Here is a 15,702-nt window from a genome sequence, read left to right as displayed (position 1 = left end):
TATTAGCTATGGAGGTTGGGGACAGGTATTGTCTAACCTTATCAAAAATCGAAAATCATTCGATGGGGAACTAGTTTTCTGAGAACCATTACACACTCTTCACGAAACATTACAGTAAAACCTCATTTTGAACCAACCCTACTGGATGTAAACAAGCGACTTAGAAAATTTTAGAGGATGCGATTAGATAATCATTAATATCTCATGGTGATCTCCTCAAAAAAGTGTTCAGAGACAAAGTTTTATTATTTTATATTGTGAAAATTATAGTGTGACCTATTTTCTTATATCTCACAGCGGAGTTGTTCTGGACATTGACCATATATATCTCATTTATATATATATATATCTATATATATATATGACCATATATATATATATTATATATATATATATATATATATATATATATATATATATATATATATATATATATATATATATATATACATACACTATATATACACACTATTTCATAATATTGATAGGCATAGAACACTGTAAATAAACATATAGACTGAAAAGTGTAACTCCATCTTCAAGTGGCAATTCTGATATCAAAACACGAGACAATAATTCATATAGTGTGTAATCCAAAGCGGTAGATCTAAGGCATTGAATTGTTTCGGCGTCAAGCATGTTTATGTGCAAAATGGTGCGTGTTTAGTACTAGCCCCTTGGGGATATGTAAAACATGAAATAATAATGGTAAATACCATAAACATAACGTGCATCGATAAACATAAAGTCTTATATTGTTTTGGATGTTCTGGCCTAAGTGACCTACCTTGGCTGACCAGGACTGGATCTGTGGCTCCGGCGCTGGCGATTTCTTTCTAACGACTTTTCTACAGTTTTTAGTTGCTAATTATGGATTTACGCCGATTTTGTCGCACAGATGTATTTACCTGTAATGAACCCCTTGGTCCATCCAGCATTTAGTTTATTTAGTCAATCTTCACAAGACAGTTAAGGGTATGTCTCTTTGAATGATTTCATTACCCCGTCCGGCAAGTGCAATAACTTGTTAATGTGGGTATTTTGGGCCAGTACTTTATTTATGAAGGACATTCCATTGACGACAACAAACAAATGTACCACCAGTATCAGAAGCCCCAAAGTGTAGAAAAACCAGTTTTAGGTAAAAACAGGCGTGGAGCTAATACTTAGAATTACCTTCAAAGCTAAGAGGGCAAAAACATCCATGAAATTCCCATGAATGAGAAATTCAGAAATTCCCTCTCCTTCTTTTTCATCAATACCAGATGTCTTGTTCATTACTAATGTGAAGGATGGGCCTGCCTCCCAATGCACAGCTTCTCTATCCTTGGAGGGATGGACGAGAGGCATACTCTTAGGTCATCTTCCACATGCATCCAAGCATTGTATTTAGTTTTCATGATGTCAGAGCTGAGAAAGATTCCTCGCAGAGATAAGTAGTGGGAAATGGAAGCAAAACCTTTGAAGCTGCAGCAAGTACCTCAGGATATTCCTCTTAAATAGAAGCCCAAAAGTCTACATGTTCACTTTGACTGAATCGAATCCTCTGGCTCCCATTGCATGACAGCTCCAACAGTTCATCCTCTGCCTTTGCACTGAGATCACTTGCCACATGCTGATGAACTGGCAACAAAAGGATCCTGAACCCAGTCCCAGGTATCGGTGTCGACATCAGTGAAGTATGAATTGAAATGTTCATTCAGTATTTAAGATGATTTACAGATCTGATTTCTTATTCAACTTGACTTATTCATTTATTTGTGTCCAAAAACTCTGTGAGTTGTGGGAACATGTCAGTGATCCCATTCAAGACCCATACTTCAGATCTCAGTTTTCCCCTTAAAAGCCTTGATTTTATTGCTGACCTCCAGGACAGAGGGCATTTGCATCCACCGTTAAATTTATTTAATTTATGGACCCACTGTCAAATTTTTACGGATTTACTTTGAACTATTGGGATAGGCTCATGATCATCTTTATTTATTTTTTGAGTTTCTTTGTTTGTCCATGAGGATACGGTAGAAATCGAATGTAATACTGTACTATGATACTTTATTATTCTACCTTGCCATCATAGAATTCAATATCAGACATGGTTGAATGATTGTCATATTGGGTTTATTTCCAAGAGCAAGTTTACCAATGAAAATATGAAGGCTTGGGTATGTAGACAAGTACATGAACCATTTATTTTTCAAATGGCTCATCGTGTTTTGCATTCATTTATAACCATTGTTGGTGAAAGCAATGAAATGAAGGGATGCAGCCCAGCTTTGCCTTTCCTAACCTAACAGGGTGCTGGGGCATACCTCACCTAGGGGGCTTTGCTCCCCATGACCCCCTATTTAAAGCACTATAAGTCTTAAAGATTATGTAAAGAAATTCGTACACATCTGACCATGCACATGGGATTCTAATCAGCTTTGAGGCCAACCTGTCTCCCTATTAGCATTGTGCACATTATTCTTATTTAAGTTTTGGGAGTTATAGCTAGCAGGCACATGTTTGATCCTTGTCCCAATTCCAGTAATTCACTTTTTAGCCAAACGTTTATTTTTGGTTGGTTAGGCATTTATAAGTGGAAGAGATTTTGCAGATAAATAGAGCTTATTTTATGCTTTCATATTTCATATACAAAATGTCACACTAATGCTTGCCATCAGCAGTTCTTACAAGTGATCATTGTTAAACTAAGTCTCAGGTAAGGAAAACTGTTAGGAGTCAGAAGACATCTGGAAACTTCACCTGGAGATTTGGTAGTGTTGATTAACTAAAATATTACCCAAATATTCTATTTGATTATTAATGGAAATTTGACTAATACTCAAATCTGCTAACCTGAAGCCTGCAGAATATAAGGATCTCTCATTTGACGATTACTGATATTGAATTCCATGCTGCTGAGGAGTTGAATTATCATATTGATGCCAAATAGAGTTAAGGTGCAACAACTATATTGGTAAAGGAACATTGGAGTAAGACTGCCCAAACTGTTTAGTTATTTGCCCCAAGAACTAAGTTGTGCATACTAAAACATTTAAGGAGAACTAAAGACATCTTAATTCATAAAGAAATATGACAGATAATATATTATTTAAGAAAACACACTTTTTTTAATATCAATTGGTTTATTTTTTATTAATAATTTCAATTTCTTATTGCTTTTTATACTGTAACAGAATTTGAGATACAGTATGCTTTAACTAATTGCAGGGTAGATGCTATGCCCATCAGGGTTATACTGTATACACAAGGTATATATGATACTGTTTTTTGTTTTTAGTTAGATCTGATTTTTACAGTATGTGTTCCTTTAATTTTTAACAAAATTAGTTTTAGCTTATGTCTTGTGATTTTTTGTTGCATGTGTACTGCATTATTATGTTTCTCAGGATACTGAATGTGAATAATTCTTCTTCCAAATTAGAAAATGGGACTGTTTGTGTCCTGCTGCAAGGGAGAAGCAACTGAATATAACAGCTTTGGTAAAAGTCCAGCACCAGGGGATCCAGTAAGTAGTCTCACTTTACAGAAAATTTTGTTATGGTCTAAACTATTGAGTTACATGTGAAGAAATTTTACTGCAATTAAATGATGATAAACATTATTTTTATTGAATAATGTGCAGGTTGTTGAAATGAGATACGTTTGTTGTTGTGCATTTAAAGGAAAACAAACTGAAATCCTTAACCCTATCGGGTTTCAGCTCATGTCAGATCATCTCTGTTTCAGATGTGATTTCTTGATGACTGCATTAATTTTTAGCATTATTATTCTTATATAGGTCAGTGTAAAGGTCTTTTTTATGTCAGGATAAGACTTTGTTGTAATTTAAAGTTGAGTAGTTGTAAATTTCAAGAAATGACAACTAAACATTTAAATTGTGAGTTGAATTTAGCAGTTACAAAACATTTCTGTTGTTTAATGTAAAAAATATTTATCTAAAATAATGTAAGGCATATATCCCAGAAACTTTTTTTGCACCGTACAGTACTCTGTAAGTACTTTGCTAAAATTGCCTTCAGAATTACCATATACAGTATGTAATTTATTGGTATCTGTGCTTGATGTGCATTAAAACTTAAGAAAGGAAAATATAGATTTTTTATTCTTAACTGCATTATCATGGATACAGTATTTTTCTTTGATTGGTAAGTGTAGGGCTGTCATTTTAAAGGAAGTTAATTTTGTTTTACTGTAGTATTTCCAGAAAGGAATAATAATAAGTCTGATTGGTGGGTAGATTTCAGCTATTAGCAAAACTTTCTGTACTTTGTTGTAAATTAATTTTTGCCCAAAAAGTGATGTAGATAGTCTATATAGTTTTTGCATCAAGCAGATCTAAAGTGGATTGCCTTTTTAATTACCGTACACTGTACTAATTTAGTCTATTCTGCAGTAAAATACTAGAAAAACTTGCATGATTTAAACTTTAAATTTAAAGATGGATTTGTTATTCACCAAGGTGCCTATGAGTTGTATTAGCAGTTTTGTACCACAGAGTGACACCATATGCTGACCATTTCCAGTTTGGTCAAGAAAAAGCATTAAAACTAAAGTAGTGTATTACTGTATTATTTCTAACTAGCAAATGCTCGCTATCGCTTGCATTTACTAGTTCCCATAACCATACCCATACCCACACCTGTATTGTACCCATACCCACATCTGTATTGTACCCATACCCACGTCCAAACTATACCTGTACCCATATCCGTACCATACCCATATCCATTCCATAGCCATATCTGTACCATACCTATACCCATACCCATACGTGTACCCATATCTGTAGTTCCTCATTGGACAGATTGGTATCGCTCTCGGCTAGCACTCTGCTGGGCCCGCGTTCGATTCTCCAACTGGCCAATGAAGAATTAGAGAAATTTATATTTGGTGACAGAAATTCGTTTCTTGTTATAATGTGGTTTGAATTCCACAGTAAGCTGTAGGTCCCATTGCTAGGTAACCAATTGGTTCTTAGCCACGTAAAAATAAATCTAATCCTTCGGGCCAGCCCTAGGAGAGCTGTTAATCAGCTCAGTGGTCTGTTAAAACTAAGGTATAGTTAACTTTTTTAGTTTTTTTACCCATATCTGTACCATACCCATACCCAAACTGATACCCATATATACTGATATATACCCATACCCCATATACCCTACCCATACCATACCATATTTATACCCATCTATACCCATATTCATACCATACCATACCATTACCCATACCCATACCCATACCTGATACCCATATCCATACCATATCCATGATTAACCCCACTAATGCCCGAGTTCGATGTCAAGAATGAAGAGTTAGAGGAATTTACTGGTGATAGAAATTCACTAGCCATAATGTGGTTATCCACATCTATCCCCTAAGTAAAAATTGGTTCTTAGCCACGTAAAATATCTAATCGGCCAGCCCCTGTTAATCAGCTCAGTGGTCTGGTTAAACTAAGGTATAGTTCTACCATACCCTTACCCATATCTGTACCATACCCATATCTATACCCATACCCATCTATACCCATATTCATACCATACCATACCATTACCCATACCCATACCCATACCCATATCCAATATACCATATCTATACCCATACCATATCTATACCCATCTATACCCATATTCATACCATACCATACCATTCCCATACCCATACCCATACCCATACCAATATCCGTACCATACCCATATCCATACCATATCCATACCCACGGCTAAATTAACCCTACTAATGCCCGAGCTCGAGTCTCCGGCCGGCTGATGAAGAGTTAGAGGAATTTATTTCTGGTGATAGAAATTCATTTCTAGCTATATCATGCGTTTGATTCAACAATAAGCTGTAGGTCCCGTGCTAAGTAACCAGTGGTTCTTAGCCACGTAAATAAGTCAATCCTTGGGCTGGCCCTAGGAGGCTGTTAATCCAGCTCAGTGGTCTGAGTAAAATAAAATTAACTTAACTTAACCCTACTAATAATAGTCAGCAAAAGTCTACGGGTAATACCAGCCCATTTACCTTCTGGTGTGCAAACAAACATTATATTATACAGTATACAGTAAACCCCCCGTATTTGCGGTCTCATGATTTGCGGACTCACCTATTCGAGGACATCACTGTGGAACGTAAATACACATTATTTGGCAAAAATTTGCCCATTTGCGGTATTTTTCACTGAAAAATATTCACTAATTATTGTATTTTCATATCATTTCATGACTAAATACACTTTTTGTGATAAAACTATTAAAATACTCAGATGTCAGCATTTTTAGAGATTTTTTTGTGTCTGAACTATCAAAATAGGCAGTTTGATGTGTTTTTAGAGGGGTTTTAAGTTTTTGCAGATTTTAGCTATTTGCGGGGGTGGGGTGTGCGTGGTACGCATCCCCTGCGAATATGGGGGGTTTATTGTAAGTGGACTCCTGGATTGGTGGGGGACGTCGGAACCTGTCCCGTCTCATAATCCCCCCAAACCGAGAAGTAGTCCTCATTTGGGGATTCGTGAGAGGGGTTTTTCATTTAAAGCGTAAGTAATATTTGTTTGTAATATATGCAGTGAAAACTATATTGCTAAGCAATTACTCAGATTTATTTACATAATATTCTCTTATCTGCTTTGTTCAAAAATATTATTCCAATTAGACCTCCGTTCTTGCACAATACTAAGGAACAGAGTTTTATAGCGAATAAATCGGAGACAAAAGGCTTTGAAGAGCCTGGGACACTTAAGCTTTGGAAGCCCAGCTCTGAATTGGCAAAGCCTTGAATTCCCAAGCCTTCAGAATTCCCAGAACCCTCTGTACACACAAACAGAGGCAGAAAGGCAGCCAAGGAAATTAATATAATAGATTGACTCTTGAAGACATCTTCACAACTCCAGAGTCCTTTGAAGCAGCTTCAGCTCCTGGAACATTCCTGGAGAAATGCTCATTGGATTATAACATCATCTTAAATTCTTAAAGACTCCAGGATCCTGTGAAGCCGATTTCAACTCCTAAACAGATTCCTGTCAGATCTGCTTCCCTTTAGGGAAGAAATCCAGAATCTGTCTTCGGAATCATTTCTTCCACCTCCTGGAGAAACGCCATTGGATTATAATATCGTCTTAAACCTAAAGACTCTAGAAGCCTCTGGACACACATATACACACACACAGAAATGCAGCCAAGGAAATTAATATAATTGATAATTTATCTTTATGAAATGGTAATTTTTGTAAACAATTTTAGTAGCATGGGAAGTCCACTCAGTCCTGGTTAATAAAGCTATATGGTATATGGAATCATGTGCTTTGAAACCATTATAAAAAGCAACATTAAGCTTAAGGATGTGGTCTTGGTGAGGGATGTATGTTATACTGGTACACGTATTTTGAAATCCAGTCTTTGGAAATATCAAACTTTATCTTTAAACCAAACAAACTCATACTAATTATTAATTTTAAAGTAGATTAGGAAAATGGTAACAGAATTTCTTTTTTTGTGGATATTGTAATAATTAGGTGCATCACAAGTTACTTTTATTCTTACAGAAATACAAACCATCACCTTTTATGTTGACATATTCCTCATTGCAAGCTGGAATTGTCATCGAAAGTTGGTAATATCATATCAGTTAATTGGCGGTCAAGGGGCTGAGTGGGAAATACTCTCTCACTCACCTGCCATCACCAAAGACTTTTTCTTTGGCTGCTGTCAGGTGAGGACATCATGCTGCACACCTGCATGCAGCAAAGTTGGAAACTGTCCCATGAGTGTTGTTTTTACTTTGTGATGGAATAGCAGTGTGCATAACAGAGGTGTTAACGGTCTGAGCAAGTGAATGTGGTCCATGCCATCTGTTTAGGTAGATCCTTGTTACTTGTCCTTTAGAGGGGTAGGATCTGCAGCTGCTGGGAGGACACAGTAAAGGAGGAAGATGAGTAGTGTTAGGTTATCACGCCCTCTTCCTTTCCCTTCCCTCAGATCTCTCCTTGCTCCTGGTATGTGTTCACCACTTTCTCAGCTGAGAGGGCAATATGTATGGGAAGGTAAATGATTGATATTGATGCACCTACCCTTACCATATCAGCTGCTATTTCTTCACTGAGGTGCTCAGTGCTGTTGATCCTGCAGTAGTAGTTGTTGTCCTTCAAACTGAGGGCAAGGCGGAAAAGCACAAGCACTTTTCTCCGTCATCCGTCATCAAGCCTTTCTCATCCACCTCCCCATCGTCTCATTCATATTCCTCCCATAGGAAGAAGAGTTCTAAAAGGCCCCTCACAAGAAGTCCCATATGATTTCAAGTGTGTGCTTTTTCTTGGTTCTGGGAGGCAAGTGTTTGTCCACTCCCAAGTGTTATGTTTACTATAGATAGCGCTGACATAGGTCTCATCAAGCAAGTGTTCTTGGGCACTGAGACACACTGCTGTATGTGGTCATGTTGTACCCTGGTCTACTAGTGGTTCTCTAGATCTTCCTAGGTGACTACTAGTTTGGCTTTCACAGAACATGTGAAGCTTCATGGGATGAATGACCATGGCTCAGAACTCCATTCCCTGTGTGGGTTATCTGCACCCCATGATACATCAATTGGTACTGGTGGTACTGGCTGTATATTGTGGTCATGTGAACTTACATATAGAGGGGGTGCGGTAGTCTTTGTGTGCTTGGTGTGTATGCCTGTGCCTCTCCTGAAGCATATGCATTTGGTGGAGTCACTGCTAGTGTCTTCCTCTGTGTGTATGTGGTCTCTGGGTCATGCTCATGCAGACAGTCTCCCATGTCTTCTCAGTCAGAATGAGTGCCTGTTTCTCATACACCTGAGCTTCTCCTGGAGCATGCATGGTAGATTTAGTGCAGCTCTCTTGCTTGGTGTATGTATGGTCTTGGACTTGGACTGTGTACATACGTATAGGGGGTTTGCTTATGACAGGCCTCCACTCTGCTTGCACAGCCATGTTGCAGTGGGTCTGCTGTGGTGCACCACAGACCCACCATTGCATACACCCAAGTAACATGCCCTCTCCTTGTGATTTTCAAAAAAACATAGGGAGCACCACAGGACAGATGGCTTTTGCATGAAACTCTGTCCCATAATCGGTTATCCTTGACTTGTATTTGATTGGTGCTAGAAGTACAGATCATTGTGCTGCTGTCCCATGATCAGTTATACTGGGCCTGATAGCAGTGGTACTGGTCGTATGATGTGGTCCTGATTGTATGATGTGGGAGGGTGTGCAGTACAGTAGTCCATCTTGCTCTGTCTGCACGTGGTGCTGATCTGTGTGCATGCAGACAGGATGTTCATGCTATAGATATCAAATATATGGCACCTATGAATGCTGGAATGTTTTGTGCATGAACCATAGGGTGGTGTAGTTCATTTGGAATTGTGTTCATGCAGCAGAGGATTCATGGTACAGTGTTGAGCCACATACTTGTGATTGGGCAGACTCTTAGGATTTTCCCACTTCATTCAAACCATGATGTACTTGCATGTAAATGTAGACAGGTGCATTAGCAGTCTCTGATCATACAGAAATGTATGGGATGTAAACCATGAATTTTAGAGATTATGGGTTACCAGTAACCTAAAATGTGAAAGTTTGCCAGTTTGGTATGTGATTCCAAGCAGTTATGACCACCTCAAAGTTTTTGATGCTTGTTACAACTAAGTCCAGCTCCTCATGTCCACAGTCCAAGAGAGCTCACCAGGACAATTCCTGTGCCAGCTTCTTTTTAGTGAGACTATCCAATACTTGCTTTAGGGATTCTGTTTAAACCTGAGTGTTTTTCTCCTTTAAGAACCCCTTTGGGAGGGTTGGAATAGAGATTGTTTGGCTTTTTAGGAGCTTAATGAACCCTTTTCTCTGATGCAGCATTCTCTAGGGTTCATTCATGAGGTGAGATGGTGGTTGTAACTGCTGTGGTTGCTGCTTGTCTGTGGTTTATTGGATCAGGTTAACAGTCTGTCCAGCAGTCTAGCAAGCTACTTTTCCTTCTACTGTGGCCCCAGAAGCATCAACCACAGAACCTTTAATGAGTAGCACAACACACCTAGCTTAGGCAGATTTGCCTGCTCTGGGGGAAAGCAAGACTTGAGCTAGGAACAGGGAGAAATTTGCAAGCATTTTTTTTTTGTTCCTCCTCCATATTGTTGAGCTTTTTATTTTCCTCCTGATAGTCTTCTTCATCTTCCTTCTGTAGGAAGAAGAGTCAGGGTGCTATTACTTAGCCTTTGGCTACAACTAGCTCAGTGGAGTGTATGTGTATGATTTTTCCATGAGATCCCAGGGATAAAAGCAAACAAAAGTCAAGTGAGATCTCAAAGATGCAAAAGAGATTAGAGAGGAAATATCCATGTCTTATAAATGCTATAAAGTTGGAGAATCCCCTGATTTTATGACCCTGGAGCTAAGGTACAGAAGCTTCTAACTTGAGTGGACATGCATGCTCTCAAGATGACTTAACATTTCAGAATCAAATGGTGTTTTTGGACATCTCTGATACATTTGCAGAGGTAGATGAAAACAATCTGGACCCTCATTTTCTTAAAGATTTAGTTATCTAATGATAAATCCATATGGCTTTCATGTGATAATGGGTAGGTCATGTTTATTCCCTAAATGTACAGGTAAGGTGGGAATGACAAACATTCATGACAGTTTAGTTTGGGAGGAAGCTGTTTGTGTCTTGGCCGTGGAACCAACCACATCTGAGAACGCAGTGGTGTGCCAGTTCTTAGCATGGGAGAGGTCATTTGAAGGGGCATGTATCCCGCATGCCTAGCTGAAGCCAGTGCTAACAGGAACACCATCTTGAGTATGATGTATTTAGGGAGACCTCTTCCAGCTGTTTGTACCTGGTGCCAGTGAAGTGCTTTAGCACTAGTGACAGATCCCAAAGAGGAATCTGAAGAGTTAAAGGTGGAACTTCCCTTTGAAAGTTTTTGCACATTTGTCTCAGCTCTATTGGAAGCACTCAAGTCCGAAGACTTAGATAAGGCCAATGCATAGCCTTTAATTGCAAATGTAGACAACTTCTTATACCATTGTAGATTTAAAATGAAGTCTGCTACTAGTGGAATAGAGGTATAGAATGAACTGATACCCATTTGCTGCACCAGCCACAAAACCTTCTTATAGATGGTTAGAGTTATAAAGTGGACTGCATTGCTGGACTGGTAATGACTTGAGCAGCATCTCACAAAAACCCTCACTTAAGAAGACTATGAAGGCTGAGGACAGCTAGTTTCCACTGGTATCAGCACAAGTAAGGCTGCTGGAGCAATTTTGTCCACTGCAGAAGTGCTTTGGATGATACACTTCCAGATTGTCCCATGCAACAGTAAACTCATCTCTTGTGCATGCCGCTTGGTCTAGCATTGCAGAGCCATAATGTTGTAGTTTTTTATATAAGCTACTTACCAAGTAATTACATTACTATTAGTTTCTATTAATCGGCAGCTAGAATTTTGAAATTTGCAGTAGCGCTACTTTTGTTTTGGCTAGGCGAGTGACTCCGCCGACTTTCAGGGTAAGAGAGGAGTCAGCTTAGCAAACGATCTCAATATGTTTCTGCCGGCTGATGGCTGTGGTTACAGTGATTGTAGCATCGGTTTTTTGGAATTTCTGTTCTCTGTTGATCTTGGAATCATTGGTGAAGTATTCTTTTTATGGTAGCCTTTTTTAGATAGGGTCAGGTTTTCACTGGAGACCAGTATTACCGATTTTGATGATTTTGAGGTTTTCTTTGACTTGTGACTTGTCAACAGTGTCTGATTCTGACTCTCAAAGTTTAGGTATTGCAGTAAAGGCTGCAAATACAAGACTGACTAAAGCCTGCTATGACCCTCATACTCTTTGTACACCTTGCAGGGGTCAAATATTTTCCCCTGATTTGACTTGTGAGGATTGTGTTTCAAGGGATCCTAAAATGTGGAAGACTTTGAGTAGTCATTTGACCAAATTAGACAGGGACAAAAAGAGGAAAACAGTGGCTAGAACTATTAGCAAGAAGACTTTAGCTAGTTAGGTGTCTGCAAAATCTTTTTCTGATAATTCTGATTCTTTGTGTATTGTTCCACCTGATCCTCCGTCTCAATCTGTACCAATCACTCCGCACCCTGGCTCCCTTACTCCTGATCCCGACCTCATTACCAGCCTTGAGTCTATGACAGAGCACCGCTGGAAAGATGTCTCTGTGGAAGTGGATCATCTTTCATCTAGTATTTCCAGCAGTGACTCCAGTCCTAGGCGCCAATGGCATTTTCAAGGTGAATCTCACCCTCTAAAGAGGCGTGCCCCGGGTGCTTCTCAGCCTCCTGCAGTTCCTGTTAATAGGTTAAAGAAACTTCTCCAGAATGTCTACCTTCCTGTAGCTTTTGGGACAATCCGGAACATTTCTCCCAGGATCATCCAGAGTTAGTGGGACAAGTTCAGCCTTCTAAGCGTGTTACTACTCGTAAGCACTCTTCTGCATCGAGGACTTCGTCTTCTTCTGAGTGCCCATCTTTAGTTTCGGAGGATATAGTGATGTCGGAGCACCTACCAGCACCCAGCTCCTGTTCCTGTAGCTCCTGAACAATCAGCTTTACCTGAATCTTCTTTGGCTGAGAAGCAGTCTGTGGCGCCAATGTGCCCAGTGGTGCCAGAACTTTTTTCTCGGGTTGAACGTGCTGCTCTTTGTTTTGTGGCTCTTTCCGTGCGCCCCTTGTCTTCGGTGCGACCATCATCTCCTGAGCGCCCCTTAGCCGAGCGCACTTTGGCTCCTGAGTGGCTGCTGGCACACATGCGCCCATTCACCATTTGCAGCAAGATATTCTGTTGGTGCCCAAGTCTGTTTCTGCTTCTGAGCGCCCGATTTCGTCTGTTTCTTCGGCAGCACCCGTGTCTTCTTCTGTGCTGCCTACTCCTGCTGCGGCAGTTGCAGTTTCGCTCCCAATTACTGTACATCTTTTTCTTCGTCTTCTGCAGCGCAACAGGCTCCTCTATTATGGATCCTTCTTTTCCGTGAATCCAACGCAAATTGGATAATATCCTGGGTTTAATTCAGAAAGCGCTATTGGCTCCCCAGCCCATTGCAGAACTGTTGCCAATTTCTTCTTCTGAGGAGGAAGAAGTGGCTCCTGTTACCCCTCCTTCGGCGTATGCCTCTTTACTCAGATTTCTGCGGGTGACTTTTCCAGACTTCTCTCCTGCAGCTCTGGCTTCTCTGGCTTCGCCATTTCTAATGGATAAGGATCAGACAACTTCTTCGAGGCTACCTAAAATGGTGCTGTCCTTCTCAGCTAAGAGAGCTCTCCATGAAGTGGAAAACTGGCTCTCAAGCAAGAGGGAGCAGGGAGAAGCCTCTTTTAGTTGTCCTCCGTTTAGGTTGTCGCAGAGAAGATACCTTTCTTATGCGACCGGAGAGGCCCCATCCATGGGAGCTTTTGCCTCCTCCCAGGGAGACTTCTCCAGGTTAATTGACTCCTCCAGACGGTTGGCGTTCAATTCAGCCAAGATTTTGCTCTCGTTCTCGGTATTGGACCACCTTATCAAACACTTGTTTAAGGTCTTGGAAGTTCTCAGCTTTCTCGACTGGGCAGTAGGAGCTCTTGCTCGCAAATTAAAGGATTATCCTCACATTTTCTTTGGATTTTTTTGGTCGTCTCTTGCCTAGATAAAGGAATTAGAGATGGTTCGTTTGAATTATCCTCACTATTTGCAATGAGAATTCTCAAGAAAAGGGAGCTTTGGTGTTTCTACACCACAAAGGGAGTTACACCTTCCCAGAATTCATGCTCCTCTTCCCTCCTCTTGATAAGAAGCACCTTTTCCCCTCAGGCAACTGTGCTGCAGATTGCTTCTGATCTGCAGAAAAAGTCTATTACTCAGGACCTTCTTGCACAATCAGGAAGACGACCTAGAGAGTCTCCGGCCTTCACATCTAGGACAGTTTCTCCAGTTCAACCCCAGCTATTTCGGGGTAGAGTCACACAAAGAGGCTTCCCCAGACCTCACGGAAACGCTTGTCTCACCCCTAGAACAATCAAGAAGTCCTCTAATAAACCACCTGTACGTAAGTGAGGATCTAGTCCTCTGTACACCTGTGGGGCCAAGACTCTTCCACTTTTGGGAGCATTGGAAAGCAAGAGGAGTGGAAAGTTGGATTGTTCAAGTCCTGAGAGAGGGTTATTCGATCCTGTTTCTGAAGAAACCTCCCTTAACCAACAAGCCCATATTATTGACGACCTACTTGTCAAACTCTGAGAGGTTTTCAGCCCTCTCCCAAGAAGTGACAGCTCTCCTCAAAAAAGAAATAGTTGAATTAGTCGAGGACACCTCCTCTCCGGGGTTTCCCAGTCTGTCCTTGCATCCATTTGTCTGGAAGATTGGATGATCTCGATAGACATGAAAGATGCCTACTTTCATGTCCCAATTCATCAGAACTCGGGGAGGTTTTTAAGTTCGTATTTCAGCGCAAAGTGTACCAGTTCAGAGCCCTTTGCTTCAGCCTGTCAACGGCCCCACAGGTATTCACGCTTGTACTAGCCCCAATAGCAAAATGGTTACACTTAATGGGGTCAACATTTCGCTGTATGTCGACAATTGGCTTATTCATTCCCAGTCAAAGGAAAAATGTGCAGAGGACCTTCACAAGACCCTTCTTCTTGCCCAGGATTTGGGCCTCTTGATAAATTCCCAAAGTCTCAACTGACTCCTTCTTAGGAGATAGCTTATTTGGGGATGAGGATAAACTCTTGGATTTTGTGGGGTTTTCCCTCCCCCAAAAGGATAGACTCGTGCCTTCAGAAGGTAGACTAATTTCTTGCCCTTCAGTCCTGTTCTGCAGACAGCTGGATGAGCCTGTTAGGGACCCTCGTCCATGGAACATTCATGTCCTTGGGAAGGCTACACACGAGAAACTTACAGTTCTTTCTGAAAATCAGCTGGAACAGAAAGAAATACCTGGATTCTTTCGTTTTTCTGATGAGGGAAAAAAAGAGGATCTTGTTTGGTGGAATTCAAGAGACAAGCTCTCTCAAGGGAAATTGCTCCTCCCTCTGAACCCTGACCTAGTTTTATTCGGATGCATCAGACCTAGGTTGGGGAGCCCTCTTGGGAGACCAGGAAGTTTCAGGCCTTTGGACTTCAGAACAGATGAAGTGGCTAACATCAGTGTGAAAGAATTGATGGCAGTTCACTGGGGATTGCAAGCGTTTGCATCGGAGGTGTCCGGGAAGACAGTGACTGTCCACTCGGACAACACCACGGCTCTGTCCTATATCAAAAAACAAGGGGGAACTCATTTGTTTACCCTTTGCCAAGCAGATCAGAATCAAACCCAGATCCTAACCAGATTTATTTAGGGGAAATTCAGCATGTTAGCAGATGAACTCAGCCATCAAAAGCAAGTTCTCCCCTTGGAATGAACTCTCGACCCTCTTGTATGCCTAGAGTTGTGGAAAATGTGGGGAAGACCGGTTCTAGATCTGTTTGCGACCAGAAAGAACCATCGTCTCCCTCTGTATTGTTCGCCAGCGCCAGATCCGCAAGCATGGGCGACGGACACAACGCTTTTAGATTGGTCAAACGTGGACCTTGATGCCTTTCCCCCATTCAAGATGGTGAGAGAGGTAATAAACAAGTTCCGGAATCTAGGGAATGTAAAGATGACTCTGGTAACCCAGTTCTGGCCAGCACAGGAATGGTTCTCGGACTTGCTGGAA

The 15,702-nt window shown here is 40.7% G+C and overlaps 1 protein-coding gene across 1 annotated transcript in view; it reads left to right on the top strand.

Annotated features, from left to right (window-relative positions):
- Positions 1–15,702, top strand: part of Svip (small VCP interacting protein) — a 40,205-nt gene that overhangs the window by 867 nt on the left and 23,636 nt on the right. The window contains exon 2 of the mRNA XM_067101300.1: positions 3,428–3,511. Within this exon, the coding sequence (XP_066957401.1) occupies positions 3,431–3,511 (81 nt within the window). The 5' untranslated portion in view covers positions 3,428–3,430. The remainder of the gene's footprint in view (positions 1–3,427; positions 3,512–15,702) is intronic.

Source organism: Macrobrachium rosenbergii, chromosome 56 (assembly GCF_040412425.1).
Source record: "Macrobrachium rosenbergii isolate ZJJX-2024 chromosome 56, ASM4041242v1, whole genome shotgun sequence".
Classification (NCBI taxonomy): domain Eukaryota; kingdom Metazoa; phylum Arthropoda; class Malacostraca; order Decapoda; family Palaemonidae; genus Macrobrachium; species Macrobrachium rosenbergii.
The sequence above is the reverse complement of the archived record's forward strand: the minus strand, read 5'-3'. Positions and strand labels throughout refer to the sequence as shown.